This window comes from Pelophylax lessonae (assembly GCF_965119305.1).
Source record: "Pelophylax lessonae genome assembly, chromosome: 6".
NCBI lineage: Eukaryota > Metazoa > Chordata > Amphibia > Anura > Ranidae > Pelophylax > Pelophylax lessonae.
The window spans coordinates 189,929,147-189,952,657 of record NC_138773.1 but is presented as its reverse complement, the minus strand read 5'-3'; the positions used below and the strand labels follow the sequence as shown (position 1 = coordinate 189,952,657).

The 23,511-nt window shown below is 42.3% G+C and overlaps 1 protein-coding gene across 1 annotated transcript in view; it reads right to left on the bottom strand.

Annotated features, from left to right (window-relative positions):
• LOC309557703 (caspase-8-like) overlaps nucleotides 1-23,511 on the bottom strand; it is a gene marked incomplete at its 5' end in the record, with an annotated part of 29,147 nt that overhangs the window by 5,300 nt on the left and 336 nt on the right. Inside the window, 2 exons of the mRNA XM_082260481.1 lie at nucleotides 204-693; nucleotides 8,996-9,137. Of these exons, the coding sequence (XP_082116607.1) occupies nucleotides 204-693; nucleotides 8,996-9,137 (632 nt within the window). The remainder of the gene's footprint in view (nucleotides 1-203; nucleotides 694-8,995; nucleotides 9,138-23,511) is intronic.

The window sequence follows — 23,511 nt, the reverse complement described above, 5'->3', positions numbered from 1 at the left end:
AGTGGTAATGGCAACAAATTGGTGGAGCTATATGAACCATAGTGACTTGCAAAGATTAAACCTGTCAAGAGCATTTTCCAAACATCTTCCTGACCCACATCCATATGAAATCATTGCCTGATCAAATCAGACTGGGCAAGTGTCATCTAATGGCTGTAAGTACCTTACAGAAAAGAAAAAAAAAACATAGCATTTCATATTACCTCTGATAATTTTCAATGAGCTCTTTGCAGAGAGACTGAATGTACCAGGAGCCCTCATTAGGGTCTCGGAAAGCTAAGCAGTGAAATACGGTGGCCATCCCAAGCAGGAAATCTGGTTCACCTGGAATTAGGTTATCTTGTGTCACAGTGTCTTGTGAGACATTACAGGCATCTGATTCCACAGGTACACATGTCTGAGTTTCACTCCCTTGACATGCCTGGATAAAGAAGAGTTTTGGCTTCCCGTCCAATGAGCGGCATGAGCATCTTCTGAAACAAAAGGTAAGGTCCCTGATGGCTACACTTCGTCCATCTGTTCCATAAACAAATCCCTTGTTTCCATGAGACATAATGCAGCAGATAAAACAGTCATTTTTTTCATAGTTCTTCATGCTGTAAGATCGAACAGTGTCGAGAATCTCATTTCCTTCAAGGTCATTCTTCACCTCAACATGGAAGTTAAGATTGGAAAACACTTCACTGAGTAACTCTACAAAAGAAAATGAGATTTCTTATGGTATACAATTCAAGAAAAACAGAATATGCATCCCGAACATGCTTTAACTAAAGTAATCCCATGATAGTCCATAAAAAAAATGTAAAAACAGTACAAACCTCTTAAAGCATATATAAAGCTTAAACTTTTTTAGTTAAGGTTTGAGCAAGGAACAGTTAAAACCCCTATTTAGTAATATGATGTGTGCAATTGAGGATATTTCTGTTTACTTTCTGTTTGGAATACACAAAAGGGAGTAAGAGGCTGCCCAGTTCTGACTCACATGTCTGAATATGCAGCTGGGGCCCCACCTACAAACAGGGCTTCAAGGGTTATTCCTATAATATTTAATGCCCAAGTCTACACAGACATCACGTGCGTGGATGCTGGTCTCAGATCCCGCATACCCCTGACCATAATCCATACTAAGCACTTACATCTGGAGCACTTCTTACACAGGCCTGTGCTTTAATGTGGTCCAGATTAGGGCTCCAGGAGTCTGACCAAACACCCATGGCCCTTGTCATCTGGCATGTGCTCCATGAGAGGTTAACTTTCACCACCAGGTTTCCAACTTTCTTCTAAGCATTACCTGCTCCTGAGCTGATCAGGTTTCCACAAACACACATATAATCTTCTTCCCAAACGAGGCCTGAACTTACTGCTCCTTATTTCTTATACTCCCAAGCTTAGAAAAGGAAGAAGAATAAAAGCGGAACTAAAGGTAAATAATAAAAAACCTGCAAGCAGGCAACTCTCCATTGCAAAAGAGACGTGCAATGTCTGTTCTACAATAACCAACACTTACCCGCCTGCTTGCAGTCTTCTATTAAATGAACACTCTCTCACACATGTGCAGGGCAACATTATTCCACCACTGACCAATCAACAAGTCGAGAACCTGACACCCAGCATAAGCCAGGGAGAAGATGACAGTGGCCAGCAAGGGATTTATTGGCAACATCGCTGGAACAAGGTGAGTATTTCTCACTTTAAGTGGCTTTTCTTTGAACTTAATTTAGACTGGAAACCATTACTAACTTGTCCATACACTGGTCTTGCATTCCATTACACATGGCACTGACATGGGTTAACAAAGCAAAACATGAAATTTTCCACCTTTTGGAGGGGGTTCTATGGTGTTAGTCACAATCTAAATGTAGCAGGTTTTCCAGGCATTCAGCCTGATGTGGGTCTGCCATCGTTACCGGTTACCTCTCCAGCCCATGTGAGCTGCGGCCCTGGGTGTGAGAACTGAGACATTGACAACTCTGGCATCTTTCTTTGTTGTTTTATTGTATTTAAGGGGATGGGAGAAGGGAATGAGTGGGAAACTCCTTTAGGCTCAACTAAGTACAACTTGGGACTTTATCCAGAAAGATGTCTGTTAACGCTGCTTTGACGCCAGCTGACGCTAGCCAACGCTCACTGACGCTTAGAACACACTGTAACTTGAAAGAAGTGCTGAATCCTTGACTTTAAGTCCAAAAGACTCAGGACTGTGGAGCATAGAACTGCTGACACTGCTGCACTGCAAAGTCACTGACTACTCCCCTCCAGCCTTGCGCTGGCTTGAGGTAGCTTGTTGTGAATTCCTGTATGGCTGCAACTCTCAAACTGCAGGCGCCCCCTTTACACTTTTAGCTCTTCAGGGTCCACTGACTATGTACCCCCTCTGTTACTTCAGTGTCCTCAACCTAAGTACCCCCTTGCCAACTAGCTGGCACTGGATCCCAGAACCTCCTCCGGAGCGGTCTCCTCTAACACTTCAGGCAGACCTCCAGGGGCAATCCTCAGTACTCACCACCTGTGTAGGCTTTCCTAGGACTGGACCTCTCTCGCTCTCTGCTGGTTCTCGACACACCGGATTCCCTAAGCTCAACTCAGCACTCTCTGGATTCTCAGGCGACACCCTGAGACATCCACTTCCTCAGACAGGAGGAGAGACAGGTTCTCTCCCTCCTGGGACTCTGCTCCCACCAAAGACGCCAAGTCACTCGCCCCCTTCAGACTTATACCCTTCCCCAGAATCCTCTGCGGCAGAATCTGCCTCTTGGGGTAAATAGAAGCCTGAATGTATCTCTGATTGGGTTTCCTCCACTGCCCTATCAGAAGCCTCTAACAGAGCCAGTGGGGAGACTCCCCTCTCAAGAGACACACTTGGGAGCCATGACAACCTACCTCACAAAAAGAACATGGCCCTGCTGTTAGGCAGACAAGGCCTACTATGCATTTACCTAGCACCTACCTGTAGGGTGCTACACCCACCCCACACCACAATGAGTCAGACTCTGACTCTAAAGCAGCCGCCTCCTATTAAAATCCTCCTATCCCACAAACCTGGAGAGGGGGAAAAGGGAAAAATGAATTTACAAATACATTTGCGTGAAAAAATATATCTTTACACTCTGCTGTACATGTATAATACACAGTTTAAGGTACTGTACATGATAACTGATGCACCCCCCACCAAATAAACTCACCTGGTGGAGAAAAACAAAGAAAAATACAATGCAAACATCCTGACTGGCTAACTCTAAGGTGGTCCCACCTGTAGAGACTCATATAACTCATATATTATATAGATTCATTACACACAGAGTGATATATTCCAAGCATTTCCTTTAAGTTTTGATTATTATGGCTTACAGCTAGTGAAAACCCAAAATTCAGTATCTCAGAAAATTAGAATATTACATAAGACCAATAAAAAAAAAGTATTTTTAATACAGAAATGTTGGCGCACTAAAATACATGTACAGTAAAGCATGCACTCAATGCTTGGTCGGGGCTCCTTTTGCATGAATTACTGTGTCAATGTGGCTTGGCATGGAGGCAAACAGCATGTGGCACTGATGAAGTGGTATGGAAGCCCAGGTTGCTTTTATAGTGGCCTTCAGCCAGTCTGCATTGTTGGGTCTGGTGTCTCTTATCTTCCTTTTGACAATTAAGATTTAATTTGCAGGGATTTCTTCTCACTTCCTGTTTGGCTATGGGATATAGAGTGAAGGGACACAGATGGCGAAAAAAAATCTGACAGGGGTTATCACTCTCCCTTACTCGATTAAAAATGAGTGCCATAAAAATGTCAGAACTACGTGTAGCGGACCCCCCAGAACCCCCTAGGGCCTAGTGATGACCTTCAGAGGCAGAGAGGGGCTACATACCTCCTGTGGGTGTGGATTGTCAGGCATGGTGGGTAGTGATGCAGGTAAAATAAATGCTGGGCGCCAGTCACTTTTATGCTGAAGCAAAAGAATAGTTTATTTCTTCTCAACAGGACAAGAATAAACCGGGGGAGAGAGGGGTAGGGTCCAGGACACCCTTTAAGAACAGTCTATTAGGCAGACTCCCATTGCAAAAGACAAGTATTCAGACAGCAGTACAGGATAGCAGACCTTGAGAATCATTAGGTATCCATGAGCTTCAGATTGATCTGGGAGACATCTTCTCTCCACTAGACACAATCCCTTTCTGTGGGCTGTACTGTCTGGACAGCTGTCCTCCATAAGAAACAGGCAGGTTACTCACACAGGTTACTGGATGTCTGTGGATGATCTTTCCCATGTGGGTCGCTGGCTCTCCTCAGCAGAATCCCAGGTATCTGACCAGGCCTCAGGCTTCAGGCCTAGTCAGCAGCAAACAGCAGCACACACCCTCCCCCAAGGGGGTCCGGGCGGGAAGAGAGCGATTATTGGACCTCCCATCCTTTAAATAAGATCTCCCAGAATGCCGTAGTGACACTGTAATTGGCTGAGAGACACATGGACATTAACAGTTTGTTTAACTGTAATTCTCACACTAGAGTCAGAGGCAACAGTGCCACCTACTGACGGAAGGGAGAAACGCAGTCAAACCAGATTAAGAGAGGAAGTCCAATTAACCACAGTAAAATTACAGCCAAGCTAGTTAAGGCCCAGCAAACTAAATTTAACAGCAACCTTGCATTAAGACAAGGGTGCTACACACTCCCCCTGCCAAGGAGACTACGTCCTCGGAGTCTGCAGAGACAGAGACTCTCAAGCCTGAGAGTGGATGTCCTGGCAAAAATGGATGGGTAAGGGTGAAAAAGGGAAAAGGTTAAACTTTGGTGTACAAATACGTGTGGCATTCCACACGAAGCAAAAATATGAAACAAAATGCACATTACAATACTTCCTAACTGACTAACTGACTGTCAGTACATCCTGCAGTGTTATAAGACAAAACCCATACTCACCAAAGGCACTGTCTCACCTCAGCCGAGAGAGAACGCTGTGGGTATGAAAAATTAGTAACATACTCGTAATATCAACTACTATACTATAGACATATATGCTTCTAAAATGTTGTTTAACCTCAGCCGAGGGAAACAAGATTTTAATAAGCAAACACATTTTATCACATCCTAATACTCTACTCAATTTACCATGAATATATACAAAATATTGCATGTCAGAGAGAAGGTGCCAACCTCGAGGGGTTAGGAGAAGGAGGCCAACCCCCAGATGAGGGCACATCCCCCGAAACATGCCAACACATCAGAGAAAATAATCCACTTTAAACTATTTTAATAATAGTATAAAATTTTACTGCTCACTAGGATAGACATTCTCACGCCATCTAGTGGAGAAACAGAAAACACTTTGCATCACAAAAAAAAACTTTTCAGTCCATGAGTTCCAAAAATGCAGGTGAGAGACTTGTCGGTTTCCTATAGCACAGCCTACCTGACTAACTAACTATTTTACAAGGTCTCTGTGACCCCAGAGTCCCAATAGTCTGTGCACCAACATTGCTATTGAAGATCATTTCTTGCTGGCTCTGTTACACCAAAGTCCAGCAGGCACTTTAACTTATTGCATAGGTTTCAAAAATAGGAAAACACACTCCTTTCTAGGAAAGTTTGAGTCCAGCAACTGTACCAAACTGACGGTAGTGTTGCAAACAGGCAACACCAATAACTGAAAGATAGCATCAGCCGTTTTCTCCAGGAGGCTGAGGCTAGTTTTCTTCACACCTGGATGGGAAGCATGCTGACCATTCAAAAGCATAAGCCAGCAGGTATTTAACTTGAGCTTGTTTGCATGGCTACTTCCAGGAGCAACACAGCCACACAAAATTGCAGAGGACTATCATCATCATGAACTTTGCTGATTCACTTCCATAGCAACAAAGTCCCACTGCATATGTAATTACATCTCACCTTTTCCATAAGCAAGACACGCTGACAATGAAAAGAGACCGGTCAGCATGTCACTTTTCAGGGCACCTCCTGTAGCTGCTGGCAATTCAGAACACAGCCCAGCAGTAGCATAGCACAGACAGGAGTGTCCCCAAAGCAACTTTTAAATGAAGAACAGCTTCTGGTGAGACAGATACAGCTTCAAACTTGACATCACATAGCTGTACTCCATAGGATTTTGACACAGAGATTCAGACCTTATACATCACCAGTAGTATCGTGGATCAGGCAGTTGAATAGGCTTCCCAGAAGATCCAATGTTGGTGATGTAAAGCCTTGCATCAGCTTGATTGGGCCTCCTTATAATGACACAATCCGGGTATATATGACGGCCATAGTCCCAGGTTTTCAGAACTTTAGTGTACTGTTCTGCTTGTCTGGGTGATAACTCAGAGATTTTTGGTATACAGGAATTCTCAGATAATCTCTGATTGCACTGTCAATCCATTGAGCCCGCTTGTCTTGAATTTCAGCTACAAGAGACTCTGGCACATAAGGATACAAATAGCCATATTCCTCAGCTATTTTCTTCATCACAATTCGCTGAAACTTAGACAATTTTGACAAGATTCTAGGGTCTCCATAGCCAAGCAACACAGGTGTATCTGGAGCACACTTGACAGGATACCCTGCAACTGTATCTGGTCTTGGAGGGACACTTGCAGGACCAGATTCATGACTTGCAGGCAAAGGCAAGGTAGGCCTAATACTGGAGGTCATATTGGGTGAATGGACATCCTCCTTTGTAGGCTCAACTTGCGGTTCAGTCTCACTATCAGACCAATTTTCACAAAATGACACAGTGTCAGAGAACAGTTCTGAGATTCGTCAGACATTATATCAGAGTCTGACTCTGCGGAGAACTCTTCAGCTGGGAGCAGGTTAGACCGGGAAATTATAGCAACAGACTCTCCTGACTCTGCTCCCAAGGAAGACACTGGCCTCACAGTCCCAACAGGTACGCCACCCTCACCCACATCAGGCTTACCAGGTTCAGGCGATTTCTTTTCCGGTGGTCCCATCATTAAAGCAAGTAGGCGACCTCGACCGCGACCACGGCGGGAGGTCACTGGGATGTCCGGCATTGAAGCGGTCACTGTAGCTGAAGAAGTAGAAGGAACAGGAGCTTCAGCAGGTAGAGCAACGGTAGCAGTGACCACTGGAGCCGGTCCGGAATCAGCAGTTGCAACACATTTGAGCCAGTCCACTTGCAGCACCCGGGGTGATAAGGCCGGTGAGACTACCTCCAACAGCGATTCCCCGCAACTTCCGCAGGTGATCCAGGGCCGAATACTAGTAGCCAGTCCAGAACATTTCACACATGTCAGCCCGATCGCTTCGTAGCCTCCAGCCGTGTACAGCACCAGGTTCCCTTTAGGTGTGTACCGCACCCCGGTGTCAGTGATGACTTCCTTCAGCCCAGCGGGGCTAGAACCGATGCCTGGCACAAACACTCTCAGGTCAGAAGAAGGAATTCCAAAGTGCGCCATCTTCACACTCTTCCAACACGTGCAGCCAGGTAACTGCGCACACAAGCGCGGTTTAATTTCCTCCGCGTGGGAACAGCGACCCCTCCCCCTGCCAAGGGATTGGTCCAGCTGCTCAGCAAAATCTTCAGCGCCCGCCTCTTTTCCTTTGCGGCGCCAAAAATCTTCTGGAGTCTGCCTTAACCCCTTCAGCCCTGGCGTAAAGTGACAAAAGACCAGGCTGACACTCTCCCCAGAGCAAAGAGACAGTTAGGTTCTTCCCACGTTGTTAAAAGGACAAAACACAGTCTTTGAGGTATAAAAGATGTTACTTGCCACTCTCCCACGGAGCCAAACGGTGATTCCTGCGCGGTTGCTATAGGCGACCACCACAAAAATACCGCTTCGCCCCACGTTGGGCGCCAGATGTAGCGGACCCCCCAGAACCCCCTAGGGCCTAGTGATGACCTTCAGAGGCAGAGAGGGGCTACATACCTCCTGTGGGTGTGGATTGTCAGGCATGGTGGGTAGTGATGCAGGTAAAATAAATGCTGGGCGCCAGTCACTTTTATGCTGAAGTAAAAGAATAGTTTATTTCTTCTCAACAGGACAAGAATAAACCGGGGGAGAGAGGGGTAGGGTCCAGGACACCCTTTAAGAACAGTCTATTAGGCAGACTCCCATTGCAAAAGACAAGTATTCAGACAGCAGTACAGGATAGCAGACCTTGAGAATCATTAGGTATCCATGAGCTTCAGATTGATCTGGGAGACATCTTCTCTCCACTAGACACAATCCCTTTCTGTGGGCTGTACTGTCTGGACAGCTGTCCTCCATAAGAAACAGGCAGGTTACTCACACAGGTTACTGGATGTCTGTGGATGATCTTTCCCATGTGGGTCGCTGGCTCTCCTCAGCAGAATCCCAGGTATCTGACCAGGCCTCAGGCTTCAGGCCTAGTCAGCAGCAAACAGCAGCACACACCCTCCCCCAAGGGGGTCCGGGCGGGAAGAGAGCGATTATTGGACCTCCCATCCTTTAAATAAGATCTCCCAGAATGCCGTAGTGACACTGTAATTGGCTGAGAGACACATGGACATTAACAGTTTGTTTAACTGTAATTCTCACACTAGAGTCAGAGGCAACAGTGCCACCTACTGACGGAAGGGAGAAACGCAGTCAAACCAGATTAAGAGAGGAAGTCCAATTAACCACAGTAAAATTACAGCCAAGCTAGTTAAGGCCCAGCAAACTAAATTTAACAGCAACCTTGCATTAAGACAAGGGTGCTACATACGTATTTCTATATTTATTCCAGGTTAGCACACAAAACAGCTCTAAAGTCAAACCATCATGATGACAGCCAGAGAAGTACCATTTTAAAAAGGAGAATTCAGAAATGGCAACCTCCATTGACAGTGTTCCGTTAAGAAGCCAATAACACTTGTGAAAACCTTATTTAGAAGTATGGGTTATTTTTGCCATGATTTCTTTTCTTAAAATTATTATTATTTTTTAATTATAATTCATCATGTGTACGCAAAATAATTTAGCTAGCCTAACTTCTTATAATAAAGATGTAGATCCAGTTTTATGTTACTCTTACTTTCATCTTTTTCTGTTCCAATCCTGTTTTCCATTAGTACACATCGAGCATCATTCTGACTTGACTTTTCAAAGTTAAAATTATTTATGATGAGGCAGATCCCACGTTCTTTACTGCTCATATTGTAAAACCCATCTGATGCCTTAAATAAGGGTAAGACAGAAGTAACAAATGTTAAATCATATGTATTGCATAATCTTTAAAGTGTAGAGCTAAAAATGTTTGTAATTTTAGATTGAGAACTTAAAGTGATTGTAAACTATCACCTTGTAAAACAACCCGTTCAGTGTAAAATAATAATAAAATGCAAAACATTTGTATATAGATAAAAAAAAAAAAAAATATATATATATATATATATATATATATATATATATATATATATATATAAATTCCCATTTTTACACTTTTTACAAATGATCACTTACCCTCTGTTCCCAGCTGAATAAGAGCTAGGAGAGGAAAAACAACAGCACACTGAGCTTCCCAGTGAAAGGCTGGGGTCGGGGGATGTCTGGACAAGTATGATCATTGGAGGAGAGCACTCTAAATTTCCAGCACAGCTAGAGAACTGACAACTGTGTGTTCTACTGCTTAGTGTGGTCAGTTTTTAATAGGAAAGCATAGGGACTAGCAGGAACACCAGGGATTTCCCACAAAGGCAGCAATACAAAGAGAACAGGATACTTTTTCATTTGAGTACATGAAATGTTGGGGTAACAAAGACTTTAATAGAGTAAAGAAAGGTCAAATTATTTTGCCTCACTGGGAAGATTTCCTTTTACTTCCTGTCCTGGAGATAGGACAGGATGATGTATACCCCAGTATATGTGGCCAGTGAGAGGAAAAAAATGCCTTAGTGTCTGTGAATGAAAATTGCCCCAGAGTCGGTGGTCAGTAAGAGTTAAAATGTCCCAGCATTGGTGGGAAGTGGGAGTAAAATGCCTTGACATTAGCGAGCAGAAGAATATACCCCATTTTTGGTGTCATTGGAAAGAATTGTGTCCCATCTTTGTTGTCAGTGGCAGAAAAGGTGCCCAGTTGTAGTTATCAATGGGAATAACAGTGCCCCATCATCAAGAGGAATTAGGAAAGTCCCAGCATTGGTGTTCAGTGGTTATTGTGGGGGCCTAAGGTGACCACCTTGGTTGCTTTGCCCTTAAGCCAGCCCTGAAGAGTTTTAAAACTGATGTTGCTGCTTTGAATATGAAACATTTAGCTGAGAATGTAATTCTACTCTGCAGAGCAGTGATGCAAACTTAATGTTGTCAAAAAAAAAAGGAAAAAAGCTCAATATACACTTCGGCGCTATGAACAAAAATAATAAATAAAAAAATCAATATATAATAATAAACAATATAGAATAATAATCAAGTATCAATAAACCCTCCAAAAAAAGTGACACAGCTGCTGTATGTATATAACCAGCCTAAAAAGTAAATATCAAATACACAAAATACAGCTCTGAAAACAAATAGCTATTAAATAAATCAGTCCATAAACTGGATCTGGATGCTTCCATTACAGTGGAGGAGCTTCAGGAGTCGGCTAGCTCTTTTCCGGCCTTCAAGGCACCAGGGGATGATGGCTTACCCATGGAGGTCTTTCTGAACTATTCTGAGACTGCTGAGGGTCTTTAATGAGACTCGCAGGTGTGGGAGGTTGCCGCCATCTATGTCCTGGGCTAGTGTTATTTTACTTTTGAAGCCAGATAAACCCCCGTTGGATCCTAACTCCTATAGACCCTATAGACCCATCTCTCTTTTACAGTCTGATATAAAGATTCTAGCCAAAGTTCTCGCTAAAAGATTGAATAATTATAATTATTATTATTTATTATTATAATAAATAATTATTGCCACCATAGTACATGATGACGAGGCAGGGTTCATGCCCAACATGTCTACAGCGGTCAATCTCAGGAGGTTATATGTTAACATGCAAACAATATTGGATAATATGGGTTCACGGGCACTCCAGTCTCTTGATGCCAACAAGGCATTTAATAGTGTTGAGTGGGACTATCTCTGGGCGGTCCTGGCAAAATTTGGCTTTGGTGAGACTTGTATCGCATGGGTGCATTTACTGTACCAGGCCCCGCAGTCGGTCATTCGGAAGGGGGGCAGGATATCTTCACCATTTTACCTACAGAGGGGGACCCGGCAGGGATGCCCCCGTCCCCTTTACTGTTCACCCTGACCATAGAGCCTCTGGCGGCACGATTCGAACCAGTGCCTCGGTGGTAGGTTTTCAGTATGGGCCTCATCATGAGAAAATATTACTGTACACTGATGATATGCTGTTGCTGTTGGGTGACACAGGCCCCTCTTTGAGGGCTTTGATGCACATCATCACTGCATTTGGAGAATTTTCTGGCCTTACCATTAACTGGTCTAAGTCAGCCCTGCTGCAATTGAACCAAGTTATGTGATCCTCATTTATCTACCTTTTGCCCGGTGCCGGTGGTAACTCAATTCAAATATTTAGGAATCATTATATCCCCAACTATTACAGACTACTGCCGCTTGAATATCTTCCCACTCCTAACCAGGTTTAGGGACAAAATAGGAATATGGTCTAAATAATGCTCACCCTGGCCTCTCCCACAGTTAACCAGCTTATATCCATGAATGGGAACGCGATTTAGGGTGCAAATTCTCTGGGGACCAATTAGCTCACCTATAGCAGCTGATCCATTCTAGCTCTGTAGATTCTAAAACCCAAGAAAACAATTATTTGATTCTGACACGTTGGTATCGTGTTCCTACTGCTCTGGCACATGTCTACTCCTCTGTTTCTGATCTCTGTTGGTGTGGTTGTGACCAGTGTGGCACACTTCTACACATATGGTGAGAGTGTCCTGCAATTCAGACTTTCTGGGTGGATGTTAAGACTTAGATGGAGAAAATTCTGGTCATTGATACCCCTCTGTCTCCAGTTCACTTCGTCCTCCATGCGCCCACTCTCCCGCTTGGCCAAAACAAACAACATCCCTTACTGTATTTTTTAAATGCTGCCAAGCGATTAAAGCGGAGTTCCGGGCACATAAGTCATTTTTCACTGAACATACCCCCGGGACAGTCAGGGCTAGCACATTCCACAATGGCTAGCCTCTGATCTGTCCTGGTTCGCACTTACCTTTTAGAAGAAATACTTACTTATAAAATTTCTTCCACAGCGTTTCCATCTCTCTTGTGGGCAGCTGAAGCCGGCGCGGTCCTCTTCTGTGTCTTCTTCCGTGTCTTCTTGTCCCAGAATGCGCCCGCACCGGCCCCTCTCGTCACTTCCGGTGCGGCGCCGCATTCCTCCACAGCTTCTGGGCATGCCCAGAAGCTGTTTAGCAGGGGAATGCGGCGTCGCCCAGAAGTGACGAGCGGGGCCGGTGCCGTCGCATTGATTCCTGGGAGCTATGACGTTCAGCTCCCAGGAATCATCGCGAGACAGGAAGTGACAGCGGAGCCGCGGCGCTGAGGGAGGAAGTACTCTGAGGTGAGTATTTACGATCTTCATTTACAAGGTGAATAAACAAAAAAAAAAAACTAACTATCCAATTCCTTTTCAGGTGATGTCTAACTAGCGGAGGGGCACAAAAAGAAATATTGATTTTGTGCCCGGAACTCCGCTTTAATACCAATATACTGGAAGTGGGTACAGGTTCCTGGTTGTGTGGAATGGATCAAGAAGGTAAATGAGATAATGGAGGCGGAGGAGTGGATAGCAACCTGCAGAGGTACACTAGAACTTTTCCATATGATTTGGGTGGCCTGGTGAGAACATACCACAGACTCAAACTATGTCCCATTCAGCCTTGATGTTGCCCTACTGAAATGAGTAGACTCTAACTTTGGGTTACCTACCTGATCTCAAAGTTGTAATCTGTCTATTCATGTTTGTTATTGCTTTAATCTTTATTCTGTGCAGTGGTGCATGCTGGTGGGAGTGGTCTGGTGGATTTAAGAAGGCATAAGAATGCCTCCAACTCTTTCTCCCCCCTTACCTCCCATTTAAATTTTTGTGTTTGTTTATTGCTCACGTTGCACATAGGAGATATTCGGTGTTTGGGATTCTATACTAAGTTTGCAGAAGACAATTTTAAACTATCATTTTGGTGGTTTTAGACATTCGATTGACTGTATTGTGGACACCAGGGCAAACCCCCCCGCCCGTGTGGTGTTCACACAAAATGGCCCACTGATTATTGTCCTGACCATTACTATGGTCAGTATGGCCCCCATTTTCCTGCTGGGTTGGTCTCTGACCAACATTGTTACTTGAGATATTGCTGATCCCGGCTGCCATCTGCAGCCCAGGTTATGCAGCACTTTTGAGTTTTTTTTTCTTTTTATGTTAGGTTTTTTTCTACTTCATACTCTCCTGTGCACCATCAAGGTGATTTACGATGTATGCTATACTATCTGTTTGGATACATGACGTAGGGTGGATGTCCAAGATCACCTGGTTTTTGTTTTTGTATGTTTTATATATGTCTAAAACTAAAATAAAGATTATATTAAAAAAAAGAAAATGACAAAAAGAATCCACCGTACAAAGAAACCACCATACAAAGTTCAATAGAGTGTTGTCTAAAAGTTTTCTCTACCAAGTATTTCTTCTCAGGTGCTTGAGTCAGTTACATCAAAGCACCACCAGACCTATATGCCTATCTGGCAGGGCTTGTAGTGGAATGTAGAGCAAAATGTATGTAATGTTTGTGGCATGCACTGAAACCAATAGTTGTGGTACAACAGCACGTAGGCCCTAGACAGGGCAGGAGACTGGGAGGATTAGGTCTGCACTCAGGAGGTTCTAACAGGACAGGAGCAGGAATACTTGTGGAAGGGACTTGTGCATCCATTCTAGCAAATCACGAAGTCCACAAATAATAAGCTAACAGCGGCAAAAAAAATAAATAAAAAAATGTCCCTGTGTCGGTGGTGTCACTGTAGGGAAAAAATGTCCCTGTGTCAGTGGTGTTGCTAAGAGGAACAATGGCGCTGTATCAGTGTCGGTGGGGAAAAACTGACGCTGCATATCTGGTGTCCGGCTGAGAGGGACTGTCAGTAGAATGAAGGGGGGAAGGCGAGGTAGTCTCTAAGAAGTGCATAGAAAGGGATCTAGGGGGGCTCTGAGGGAGCAAGGGGATCTGAATGGGCTCTAAGAGCGATCATTGATGCCCCTCTGACAAATGATCCATGGCAGATCAATTTCCAGAGGGTGTTTGATAGGCAGGGAGGAGGACATATGACACCTTCTCACTGCCTGTTTTAACCCACTGACCCACTGCACTGCAGCCATGTGCATTGCATGCAGTTGCAGCGTGGCCCTGTTCCATTCAGTAAATGCCATGACTGCAAAGCATCAAGTCATGGCATGTGTCCAGCTCTGAGCAGCTGCATCTTCTTTTTTTAGATTGGTTGTTGGGAAGCATTAAAAATGCAGGTCAACTGTTTGCTTTAACTGCCCTCCTGTCTGCCCATGTCAACGAGCCCCTAGGGCTTTGTTTACATTTTAAGGGCGGGCAGTTAAACAGGAGGTTTAGCTGTGTTTTTACTGCTTTCCTTTTTAATTTGCAGCTCTGTAATTTTCTATAAAATGCAATGCAATATGGCTGTAAATGTGTACAAATCCCCCCCCCCCCACCCCCCATAAAAATAATTTTCTGCTTGAGTGATTGGTCAGATTTCATGCATTCCCTGCAACAAAAATCTAATTTTTGGTGTGCTACTTCAATAGGAAATTACATCTAAAGGGATGCAGGCCCCATTTTCCTTATTAGAACCCTGCATGTGCAGCAGCTAATTATAAAACCACTCCCATACAGATATACTTAGCACAAGGACGCAGACAAACAAACAGCTCTTTCTTGAGAATAACAAAAGGTAGGAATCTGAAACAAAGTTTGTTAAAATGCCTGAAATGTACATAGATTACCCAGAGGGGAATGTTTTTTTCTCACCAAAAGTGGAGTTACTCTTTAACCAACTACTTTTAGACGTCAAAGCAAGGTTGACAGTATAGTAAGAGACATGTAAGAACACAGTGGCTGAGCAGTCCAAATCCCTTCTGCCTGACCAATAAGTTGACGGGATGGAACAGGAAGAGGGAAGGTGTTAGGGACTGTTGGGTCTAAAGTTAGGAAAGGTAGGTAAAATGGGCACAGTCTAGCCAAGTCTAAAGGCCAAATAGGCCAGTATTCCAGAAGGTAGGAAGTGTGTAAACCAGGGGTACCAAACAGCAGAACATTTTTGCATTGGGTCAGACAACCTAGCCTCCACATTCCTGTGCAGCATAGTTTACTGTACGTGATCTTGGATTTAGTTTCAGCTGTAGAATGGTTGGGGTTTTTTGTGCATCACCAGTCATCTACTAGCAGCAGTAAGGGAATGGACCATAAGTTTCAATTGTGCTTTAAGGAGACCACGTGCCCTGACAAAGAGAAGGGAATACTCAGCTGTGAGAAGGACCACCTGACCCATCAATGTGGTTAAAATGAAATGATAGTAGCCTACAGGTGCAGAGCCATCAAGCATAACAGGCCATGTGTGATAGAAGGTTCCCTGTAGTTCACACCCCGAAAAAATCACGAGTCAGGTATAAACCGTGAGATTCTGGTTAGTACTGGATACCAGCGTGTTATTACTTTGTAATTGGTTTGAACACCTACTGTACTATGTTAAGTGAACAGGATTTCACAGTCTCCAATATTCAAGACCAGTCTCCTCCATCAAATCCTTCCCCAGGTCTTTCGCCCACTATCAGGTGTAAGTTGGAAGTTGAGACATTGAGGAAGATAACAGCAAAGCATACATAAACTCCACCTACACCATGTTATTAAAAAAAAAAAAAAATGTATATATATTTGCTTTGAAATATAGATTTGCATGAAGCTTTAAAACACGTTGTTGATATTGATTATTTGAATTGTCTATTCTAAAAGCCCTTTTTTCTATGTCATGTGACTGGCACAGCACCAATCAATGCTGTGCAGACACAGATTCATATATTATTATTATACAGGATTTATATAGCGCCTACAGTCTGCGCAGCGCTTTACAATGTGAGGGAAGACAATACAGTTACAACACAATTCAATACAGGAGGAACTAGAGGTCCCTGCTCAGCAGAATATTAGAAACTCCTCCCTCAGAACGTTCCCTGAAGACAAGAAAGACCTGGGAAATGTCATATAACTTCTAAACCGCAAAGATTAAATAGGGTTCTCAGATTATTTTTTATATTAAATACAGTGGCATGATTTTTATACATAAATAAAAAGGATAATGGCAATTAAAGATCATATGTTTAGTATCACTTTAAGTATACTGTGAAACGCTTTAGTAAAATGACTACTTAATCTGATATTTTGTTGTTCTTTTTAATAGTCTGATCATGTGGAGATCCTAAAAGGTAATAAGTTGACCTATTGTGGCTCTGGTTTCAGCTGTTATCTCGGGCAGGAAAATCTGAGCAAAAGTGTCATCAGCCTGTGTTTCAGAATGTAACAGAGAGATGAATACAAAATTCTTGTTCTATCTTAATGAGGTCGCTGGTGTACCTTTGCTCCCACATTCAGGTTTAATGCAAGATAACTGGAGTTCAGCTATGAGAGCTTTTTTGCATATTATCCGTCTTTTCATTTTAAATTCAATTTAAATTGTTAATGCAATTTAGTGATCAAAAAAGCTCTGGTAGCAGAAACTAGAAAAAAATGTTGTTTGGACTAAAGACCTTCAGGATAAAATGAATAATTATAAAGTGGTATTTATTTTATGTACCTCTGAATGATCTTCTGAAAGTAATTGCATTTTTTCACCTTGACCCTCATCTGCAACTAAAGAAAATAAAGATGTAACTTTGCAAGTGTATACGGCAGTGTTTCTAAAACTTTTTTCAGTCAAGGCGCCCTTAAATATCCTGCACAATCTTGAATGTAAAAAACGAAACCAATAGTTTTGCAATATGCAGCAACATCCACACACGTAGGACAACCCAGGGAAGAGGTGATTTATTCCTCCAAAGCAAATACAACCTTACACACTGGAACATAATATTATTCCAGTGTTTCTCCTCTCCCTCACTCAGCTAATGTGACCCCAATGATGATGAAGAGGGGCAGGGGCCTGATGCCCCCCTTATCGGCCCATAACATCATTGGTTGTTAGGATGCCGGTGGCTAGGAGGTTGTAATGGTGCACAATGAAATTGACATCCGCTGGCGATTTTTAGGCATTTTTTAAGACATTATGCCAATGTTCCTGAAGGAACCTGAAGGCATCCTAGGGTGCCTGGGAATCCTGGTTGAAAAAGTCTGGTATATGACATATGTTAGTAAAATAAATACTTTTAATTAAAAACAAATCTTAAATTTGGCTTCTAAAACATGTACATATGAGATTATTTCCTTTTGTTATTAAGAACTTAGAAATGCCCATATAAGGTTCCTTAGATAAGAGTTTCAAACTTTGGTTCAAAGTTCCAGCATAGGTTAGATTTTCAGGAAGAGCAATCACAGATTTCCATGCATTAATCTAATATCAAACATTTGCAAGAAAAGGTCAGCCCACCTAAAACTGATCATTTATTTTTACAAGGAACTTTCGGTGCTGAGTCATCTATGGGTTTGTTCATTGCTAGGGGAATTTCAGACATTAAATTTGCTTCTAGTAGTTTATGGCTCTGTTTCTGCCAAATATGGAGTTTAGGGTGTTCATACTCACCCTTGTGTGTGCCCATGCATCCTGCCCCATCCTTGATAATGTAAATATAATGTATATGGCCAGGACACAAATCAAAAGCAGGGAAGCAGTGATCTTACCAATAGTCATGGGAGATATAAGAAGTGAAGAAACATACCCCAATTTAAACTTACACAGGGCTCAGAACTTTCCCAGCTTCCACGTAATAACTGAGAAATCACCAAGAACCAGAGCTGTCAACTTGCCTCTCCATAACTTGAAATACCAGGTATTTTCTTGGTGGTGAAGAAAAGGCAAGTATATACTATTGCATGGTGGCATATAAGCAAACCCATTACTTTGGCCTGCAAAGCACAGATTTGGCTCAGTTTGATCCTACCATTTGCTGACGTTAATGTAATTGCTTTGACGTTAAATACTGGGCTTATGGCTGCAGATACATGCCATAACCCCGATCTTCACTTTTTCCCTCAGGTGCTGGCTTTTCTGATAAAAGTGATCTGAGCAGCAGATTCACAGCGGAATCAGTTTTAGAAGTGGCGGAGGGGTCGTCGCCCCCCCCCCCCCCATGCCACTTACCGCTGGTTGCCAGGCTTATCTGGCTGATGAGTAACATATGTGAAACCAGAGCGCTAAAAACCTCCAACACAGGGGATGGGTATGATGAGTCAATTAAAAAAGCAAGGAGAAGGGGGAGGGGGGGGGAGGGGGAGGGAAAAGGACAAAAGCAAAACACTAAATAAAGCTGATGGAATAAATTTACTGTATTGTATGGGATCGACGTGTAGTCAGAAAGGAGTAGTCCATAAACACTGAGCCGCTCTTCCACAGACCAAGAGGAGATTCTGTTAGAGCAAAAAAACAAAAAGGAGAAGCGCTCTAAGTGTAGACAGTTTAATAATACATAAGAAGCAATGTGTGTAGTAACTCACAAGACATAAGTGAAAGTCAGGCTGTGTAACATCATCAGATCTTTAAAGCATCCTCTGGGGGGAGGGAGGTGGTGATGTCCAATCCAAAGCGCCGTCCGTGGCTGAGTAGATGTTTAATGGGAGGAAATAAAGCCGGCAGCCTCCCGCCTCAGTGTACGATGAGCGGTCAGATGGAAGTGACCGACGGCTGCAAGGTTCCGTGGATGGATGGACGCTCTCCCGTCACCAGGGGTGATGAGTTCAAACAGCAAAGGAACGGCAGGCACGACGCGTTTCTGAGCATGCGCGGGGTCGATGTACCCGGCGCGCTCTTTCCTCAGGTGCTGGAGAGCCGTGGACTCTACAAGGTTTATATCTAGCTCAGTTAATTAGTGATTCACCGCAGCTGGAACAAAAGGGGAATGCCTCGGGATAAAAAGGATTTGGAACCAGAGCTGAAAGCAACCAGTTCATGGAAGGACAACAACTTTAAAATCAATTATACTTGAATGTACAGCATTAAAAACATAAACAATTAAAAGCATATGTTAAAGGTGGATTGTACTCGATTGGCTGGCCACAAATTCACATGTATGGGGCTGAAACAATAATTTCTCATAAGAATCAGATATATATCAAAAATGGATGATAGGAGATAATCAGTGATAATATTCAAAGTTAGACAAATGAGCATGAACTGATCATGACTCCTAAACATGATAATAAAGATAAAATTACAAATATATATGTACATGAAAAATCATGACTTTAATGAAATTATGAATGTTTTAGAGGTGAAATACACTCTAAACCTATGGACACTAGGTATGTGGAAGGGGAAAAGGGGGACAAAAAAATTGTGATATTAATGTATTTATGACTAATAGTCCAAGGAGACATCATGTAACATAATAAATTGTTATGACATGATGGAACATGCATCAAGCAGCACAATACACAAAAAGTATCGTAAAGGATCTATATAAATCTATAACAACCTATAAATGTAAGGTATGTAAAAAAAAAAAAAAAAAAAAAAAAAAAAAATTAAAAAAATATAAAAAAAAAAATATAAAAAAAATATATAAATATATAAAAATATAAAAATATATAAAAATATATATATATATATATATATATATAAAATGTGAATACATACATCTATGAGAAAACTATCTGGTTGAAAGGGTATAAACGGCTCAAATTAAAAGATCCATGTGTGTAGATGGATAAAGGGAAAAAGAAAACTAATAAAGGCGACATATCATACAAGGGACCCAAGTCTGTATGTGATTGTTGACAAATAGATATGTCAAAATGGAAGATGTATATATATATAAGGTTATCAAAAAAAGGGGGGGGGGGGAAAGAGAATAACCTATTGTGCTATTTGGGACAAAAGAGGAAGAGGAGGAAGAAAGGAACCTCAATTATAGAATAGTGTGTACATCTAGTTCCTCGTTCAATCCTCGAGGGGCGAGAACGTCTAGCGTGTATATCCAAAAGGTTTCACGCATACATAATTTGGAAAAACGTTCTCCTTCTGGCAAATCTTTCGAAATGGATTCAATGACCCAAATTTCAAGTCCCTCAGTCGATTTTCCATGGACTTCTGAGAAGTGTCGCGGGACACTATGAAGGTCACTCCCACCTTCAATGAGACGGCGGTGTTTTCCAAACCGCTGTCTTACCGGTCTGATGGTGCGACCCACATAAAGAAACTGACACGGGCATATTAAACAATAGACAACATACTCAGTAGAGCAGTTGTAGAAGTTATCCAAGACATAGGTTTTTCCATTATGTGTGAAGTCTTTTTGGCCATGTCTCACAAAGGTGCACATTTTGCATAGTTTTTTCTTGCATGCGTACATGCCTTTCAGAGGGATCATCCAGGGCAGGTGATTGGTAGCCTTGATGTTTTTCAATTTGCTTGGCGCAATCTTGTTTTTTAGAGTAGTGGCCCTCCTGTATGTCACTTTTGGTTTCTCTAAGATGACAGAATTGAGATGAGGGTCCTGTTTTAAAATGCCCCAATGTTTGGATAGAATTTTTTCCATTTTTTTGTAATGGCAATGGAACCTAGTGATAAAACGAACCGGATGTTGCTCATCTCTGGCTTTGAAGCCGTCTCATTGAAGGTGGGAGTGACCTTCATAGTGTCCCGCGACACTTCTCAGAAGTCCATGGAAAATCGACTGAGGGACTTGAAATTTGGGTCATTGAATCCATTTCGAAAGATTTGCCAGAAGGAGAACGTTTTTCCAAATTATGTATGCGTGAAACCTTTTGGATATACACGCTAGACGTTCTCGCCCCTCGAGGATTGAACGAGGAACTAGATGTACACACTATTCTATAATTGAGGTTCCTTTCTTCCTCCTCTTCCTCTTTTGTCCCAAATAGCACAATAGGTTATTCTCTTTCCCCCCCCCCCCTTTTTTTGATAACCTTATATATATATACATCTTCCATTTTGACATATCTATTTGTCAACAATCACATACAGACTTGGGTCCCTTGTATGATATGTCGCCTTTATTAGTTTTCTTTTTCCCTTTATCCATCTACACACATGGATCTTTTAATTTGAGCCGTTTATACCCTTTCAACCAGATAGTTTTCTCATAGATGTATGTATTCACATTTTATATATATATATATATATATATATTTTTATATATTTTTATATTTTTATATATTTATATATTTTTTTTATATATTTTTTTTTTTTTTTTACATACCTTACATTTATAGGTTGTTATAGATTTATATAGATCCTTTACGATACTTTTTGTGTATTGTGCTGCTTGATGCATGTTCCATCATGTCATAACAATTTATTATGTTACATGATGTCTCCTTGGACTATTAGTCATAAATACATTAATATCACAATTTTTTTGTCCCCCTTTTCCCCTTCCACATACCTAGTGTCCATAGGTTTAGAGTGTATTTCACCTCTAAAACATTCATAATTTCATTAAAGTCATGATTTTTCATGTACATATATATTTGTAATTTTATCTTTATTATCATGTTTAGGAGTCATGATCAGTTCATGCTCATTTGTCTAACTTTGAATATTATCACTGATTATCTCCTATCATCCATTTTTGATATATATCTGATTATTGTTTCAGCCCCATACATGTGAATTTGTGGCCAGCCAATCGAGTACAATCCACCTTTAACATATGCTTTTAATTGTTTATGTTTTTAATGCTGTACATTCAAGTATAATTGATTTTAAAGTTGTTGTCCTTCCATGAACTGGTTGCTTTCAGCTCTGGTTCCAAATCCTTTTTATCCCGAGGCATTCCCCTTTTGTTCCAGCTGCGGTGAATCACTAATTAACTGAGCTAGATATAAACCTTGTAGAGTCCACGGCTCTCCAGCACCTGAGGAAAGAGCGCGCCGGGTACATCGACCCCGCGCATGCTCAGAAACGCGTCGTGCCTGCCGTTCCTTTGCTGTTTGAACTCATCACCCCTGGTGACGGGAGAGCGTCCATCCATCCACGGAACCTTGCAGCCGTCGGTCACTTCCATCTGACCGCTCATCGTACACTGAGGCGGGAGGCTGCCGGCTTTATTTCCTCCCATTAAACATCTACTCAGCCACGGACGGCGCTTTGGATTGGACATCACCACCTCCCTCCCCCCAGAGGATGCTTTAAAGATCTGATGATGTTACACAGCCTGACTTTCACTTATGTCTTGTGAGTTACTACACACATTGCTTCTTTTGTTTTTTTTATCTGGCTGATGAGTAGCCTTGGGAACCGATCCGGGGCTGGCGGTGGCTGGTCACATAGATGAGCAAAGGAAAGATGGCCTCTGCTCATCTCTATGGCCTAGGAGGACTGGCGTGATGTAATTTCCGGTTCCATCCCAATGTATACACGGCAATTTTTTTAAGCTTTGGATCAATGTTTTTTATTTATTTATTTTATTATTTGTTTTTATCTAATGCTTTTCAGCATTAGATAAAGAGATGGGGAGAGAGATGGGTGTGAGGTGCACCAGTGCAGGCATAGGGCACTATAGGAGGCCGCCCTGTAAGAGGAGATGAGACGGGTGTAAGGACAAAGAGAGGATGATCCAAAGAGCCAGGGATATTTTAACAATGCAATCCGCTTGATTGAAGCTGACACCCTACCAGAAAGAATTGCCTTTCACGGAGCCCTAGGAGTGGAATACTCTAGCTGGTCTACATTGATTTAAGCACATTAGATTCCTATAATTTGGGATCAAGCCTTTCTGATAAGAAGCGTGCAGTGGTCTGTGTTAGAGAAAGCACCGTATGAAGCACCAGTGTTGTTGTGAATCGCTCTTCACTTTCATAATAGCACCTTAATTGAACTTTTCTTTTCACCGTGATTCATGGATTTTAATTATGTATTGAACACTTAGCATTCTATTTTTTAATGCTTTTTAGGTTGCACGCTTATCTTGTTTTACATATTGTACTTATTGAACAGATACTTTCATTGGTAGTTTTAATAGACCCAAAGGGCAGCAAATAAGAGAAGATCATTGTTATGGTTTACATACACTTTAATAAGTGTCTCAAAATAAACTCTAGTTGTGGCAACCTTTAAAAGTATGCAAATTCTTGAGAAACTCCAGTCTTAAATGTGCTGTGCCGCTGAGAGCCTTAGCCAGCTGCTCCCACACCTCTACAGCCTGGCGCTCCAAGGAACATTGGAGGGGCAGAGCAGAGAGCCAGTGAAGGACAGTTACCACTCTCTGCTCAGTGAAGACTGAGAAGTGAGCGATAAGTGGTCATGTGATTGTTCAGTTCTGTCTTAGAGCTGGTGGGGGAAAGCTACAGCATCAGACTGCACTTCTCCTTTAATGAAATAACTTCACATAAGAAGCCACCCTACACATTAGAGGTTTCGCTT